Source organism: Leptonotus elevatus, chromosome 1 (genome assembly GCF_054856555.1).
Source record: "Leptonotus elevatus isolate MCC_2025b chromosome 1, RoL_Lele_1.0, whole genome shotgun sequence".
Classification (NCBI taxonomy): Eukaryota; Metazoa; Chordata; class Actinopteri; order Syngnathiformes; family Syngnathidae; genus Leptonotus; species Leptonotus elevatus.
The window spans coordinates 33,584,393-33,589,034 of record NC_141239.1 but is presented as its reverse complement, the minus strand read 5'-3'; the positions used below and the strand labels follow the sequence as shown (position 1 = coordinate 33,589,034).

The 4,642-nt window shown below is 38.4% G+C and overlaps 1 protein-coding gene across 1 annotated transcript; it reads right to left on the bottom strand.

Moving 5' to 3' along the window:
* Nucleotides 1-229: 229 nt before the first annotated feature.
* On the bottom strand, nt 230-4,017 carry LOC147181786 (proenkephalin-A-like). The gene is made up of 3 exons (XM_086079866.1): nt 3,862-4,017; nt 3,553-3,699; nt 230-1,043 (listed from the first exon to the last, which is right to left on the bottom strand). The coding sequence occupies exons 2-3, from the start codon at nt 3,694-3,696 to the stop codon at nt 450-452; spliced, it is 738 nt and encodes a 245-aa protein (XP_085935992.1). The 5' UTR covers nt 3,697-3,699; nt 3,862-4,017; the 3' UTR covers nt 230-449.
* Between the last annotated feature and the right edge of the window lie 625 nt (nt 4,018-4,642).

The following is a 4,642-nucleotide window of genomic DNA, read 5'->3' as shown; positions in this document are numbered from 1 at the left end:
ACTCTTGTTAACAAAAGTGGGGAAAAAATTTAAACTAATACAAATTGTTAAAATTATTTTTTTTACGTCTATAGCCGTCATTGGCAGTAAATTAGTTAATTATTGTGTATTTAAGTGGCTATAGTTGTCATACATAGACCATAAAGACAAATTGTGTAATGTGATTTATTTAAAACAACGCAAGGCAAATTAACAAAGTTATAAAAGTATACAAAACACAACCAAACAACTTTGATCAACACAGTATTTTAATAAATAATATATTCAAATTCAATACAGCCAAATATTGATTTTGACAGAATGCATAATTATTTTTCATGTCATCACAGGATCCACTGAAGCAACAAAGTAGGCAGCAACACTTTATACAAAGCCATACGAAGGTGGCGGAAGGTTGAATATTTGGGATTATATGAGCCAGAACTGAATGAGGTTCGAATTTTGGGCTTCTAGTCCATGAACCCACCATACCTTTTCTGTAGCTCGCCATTTTCCCATGCACGCTTTGATACTCCCGCATTCTTGTTGCCGTCCACCAGCCACTCAGGCCTGCCCACACGCCTCATGAAACCTCCATAACGCTTTCTCAACCCACGACCTAACACTGCCTCTAGTAGATCACCCTGTACTTCCCCGTCATCAGCGCGACGCAAAAAGCCTCCGTAGCGCTTTACAGCTTCACCATCTTGAATGCCCCCCTCATTGCCATGCTGAGAAGCCGTATTAAGGACCTTTAGGATCTCCAGGCGTATTTTTTCTTCCTCATCTTGGTTTACGGAATCATCTAACAACCCTTCTGAAAAAGAACGCCGGGACATGAAGCCACCGTAACGCTTCATAAAGCCGCCGTATTTCTTGGCCAGTTGGTGTCCTGGTGATGTTGCATCCTCGTCATTAGTTGTAATGATGCCAGCTGCTTGTGGTTCGTCTTGTTGCCGTAGGTCCCCATCAAAGGGAGAACGGGTTTCTTCCTCTAGTAGGATGTCCCAGCAGAGGCGGAGTTTATCACTGTCCAATTCACCATCACACTCAAGTGAGCATGCCTGGAGGGGAATGATCAAAACTTAATCATCATAATCAAAGTTTCCGTTAGTCCACACCCACTGAAACTATCATTGTTTGTGTAAATATTTACATTCTGTTTACAATTCTACTCATGGATGTTGTTAACTTAAAATGGAAGTCTACCTTAAACATTTCTTGACAATAATGTGTTATATGTGACACCACTAGTCTAAACATGACATTCTGATTAATATTACGTTTGTTGAATATGAATTAAGCAGCAAAAACCAGCCATTTTTGTCCATCTCAGGGGCGTCTATTTTGCCACTTGCTGTCGACTGAAGATGGCATCAATGTTGCTCAGGTCTCAGGTAACAACCAACCACAGCTCAGCTTCAGAAAGTAGGTAAGCTGTGATTGGTCGTTGCCTGAGCAACTGTGATGTCATTTTCACTCGACAGCAAGTGGCAAAATGGCCGCCTTCTGATACTGATAAAAACTGTTGGATTTTGCTGCTTAACTCATGTTTCACTAACGCAATATTAACCAGAATACGATATTTAGACTAGTGGGGCTGCATAGAACATATTATTGTAAAAAAAAAAAAAATGGTTTGACTTCCCCTTTAACATTCTAAATTGCCCAAAACGGATGGACTGTCCCAGCAATCGACTGCCAATCTGTCTGAGAAACCCACGAGCCATATGCCATTGATATTATTCAGTCAGTCAGCGTTCTTAAAAACAGCTCGGGACGCGTGTCAAACTTGACCAGGTACCTCTTTAAACCAGGCCTCCAGGTCATCTCATACAAATTACAAATCACACAAATTCACAGCAGGTGTTAAGCTCAGCCAGTGCTTTCCTTCATCTTCCACTCAGTTTGTGATATTGATACATAAGTGAGTCCCTTGGGATCTCGCTGTTTTTAGATGATGCGCAACATTTGTTCCTCTGCAACTCTAGCAGCTGTGCACATTCAGTTGCTGATATGCTGATCATTTTCATGCGAGAGACCAATGAGTACTGCAAACATAATTAGCTTGAAGGACTCAGTTTTATTACAACATCTTGTTGCAAATGGGCAGCCACCATGCAGTGTCGAGAAATGAAATATTCTATGCAGTTGTATGTTGGTTAAAGAAACAGGCACAAAACTAATCTTAAAAATAAGTCACTAATGCAGTTTTTTTTTCAAAAATAATGTGGAATTATAGTTTTAAGGGCTATAAATAAATATTACAAAATCAGCAATGTTGTCAATCAAGAGTATTGCAACATTAAAATTGTTCATGGCTGATTAAAAAGATCTATTTTCCTATTCAAGTTCTAGCTATGGCCAGGGTACTATTTTAATGGAAATTGATTCCTTTCCACTTTCCGTCAGGGATTTTCAATCATATGGGACCCATTCAATCTATCCTTGTTTCATTAACCCTCCACGCCACCCTCACCTCACATCCACTCCCCGAGCCATATGCCAAGCCATGCTGAATTGGCACTTGGACTAAAAGGAAGAAAAGGGGATATTGTTATCTGGGGAATGACTGAAACGCTCTAAAAAAGAAGGAATGGCTTGACAAGGAGGTTACAACACATTACAAAAAAGCCAAATTGTATCTCAAGCTCCATCACACTTGCACTCCTTTAACAATCAAGGAAAACACTCAACATTCTCCTCAGTTAATGACACAATTTTCAGCGCTGAAAATGAAAGTCTGTATTTCATATTTCAAAACTGCTCTCTTCACACTCTCCCAAACACATCAGGACCCCTACTATGACCCGGGGGTGGCTATTTGGACTATAATATGCTCCAAATCTCCTATGTGTCATTGTTTTTCACTTATTTGAACCATCAGAAACTCCTGTTAGACTGCACTGAGAACGGATTCTTGCTGAGCTTTCAGTGCCGCTGGCTTATGAAGACAGAATTAATGAACAGGAAAATTGAATTGAGGACATATTGGCACCTCAGGGGTGGGGGGCACGGCCCCCTCTCTTGGCAGTGATGAAAAGTATACAATAAACAGCTATTGTGTAGAGCAGGAAGTGCTTGATTTTATATATATATATTTATATATATGGCTATATATATATATTTGCACATCACGCATTACTCCACATCATAAAGTGACATGTGCATTATTATTATTAGTATTTCTGACCTGCAGATTAACTTGATAAATTGCAAACCAGACTGCTATTCTTCAGTGATGACCATTTTCAAAATATCCACTCAATAATAGTGTTACCAAATAATAGTTTTATTATTATTATTATTATTATTATTATTATTATTATTATAATAATGTTCTAATATAATAGTAGCCTATTTTGTATTACCGGCACTATTATTGAGTGGCCCCCACGCATTTTAATATAATTGTATTTATTTATTTATTTATTTAATGCTTTAACGTACTTATTTAAATTATTGGTACTGTGCATGTCCTTTGGGATGAATGAAGTGATTGATTGTTTGACTACAGGAACAAACAAACAAACAAACAAACAAAAAAAATAACTAAGCGTAAAGTAACGTTACCAAAGAGGATAAACCAGCATGTTGTCCAAGCAGGCGGTAGACACAGAGAGCGCACTCTTTTCCACAGTCGGTTCCAACTACCAGCGACACGCATGCTCCCAGAAGCAACATCCATATGCAGCTGCGGTGTGCGGGGAAAGCCATGGACTGAGAGGAAGAAATAATGGAAGGAGGGGGGGAAAAGCAACAACAAAAAAAGCATGGAACTCTTATTAAATTTTTTATTAATCTTTTTTTGTTAATATATATATATATATATATACAGTATAAGAAAACGCCACTATTGTTGGAAGTGCACAAAAATCTTACCTTATCACTATATTAAAGTTACGAAGTCGTTGTTAGCAATTCCTTCTTCAAACGTACTCACGGGATTACTGACGGACGCAGACTGTGCTCGCAATTTATGTGCGCGCGCTCACTGAGTGGCACGGACGGTCACCTTTCAGCCAATCAGCAAATAGGCTACTTAGAGAGGAGAGAAAAAACAAATATGCATTTCTTTCTTTCTTTCTTTCTTTCTTTCTTTCTTTCTTTCTTTCTTTCTTTCTTTCTTTCTTTCTTTCTTTCTTTCTTTCTTTTAAATATTAAGGTGCATTTGCTACTCAATGTGTCAGTGTAGTGGAGCTTTTTAAGTATTGTTTTCTAGTTTACGTGACATGACGTGCAAGGGAGAGGAGGCGGCAGTCGGGGTGTTACTGTATTAAAAGCGACGTCATATTGCTAAAGGCAATATATAATGGAGGAGGAGTGTATAGCTACTGCTGTATTTGTCAAAGTCAAAATTTAAATTGTTACATATGGTCCATAATATCATACTGTAATCTGATGGTGGTAACCGGTTGCTTGTGAATGATGACAATAAAATCATCATCCAGTCATTGCCTTCATCACCAAGCTTGCTTTTGTGCTATTCACTATAATATATGTGCTGTCAAATGAGACGTGAGATTCATTCATTATCACCAATTTCACATCGTGTCCAGAAACAAAAGGCAAAACCAACCTGTGACGACCAAACAGATATTCAGATATTATGTTCCCTTCTTCTCTTTGCATTTTGATCACTGACTTTCAGAGACAAAACAGC

Coding starts and splice junctions, on each gene's coding strand:
- LOC147181786 (XM_086079866.1), bottom strand. CDS start 3,696: ATGGCTTTCCCCGCACACCGCAGCTGCATATGGATGTTGCTTCTGGGA. Junction 1,044..3,552: donor ATGCTGGTTTATCCTCTTTG/GTAACGTTACTT, acceptor ATTCCCCTCCAG/GCATGCTCACTTGAGTGTGA.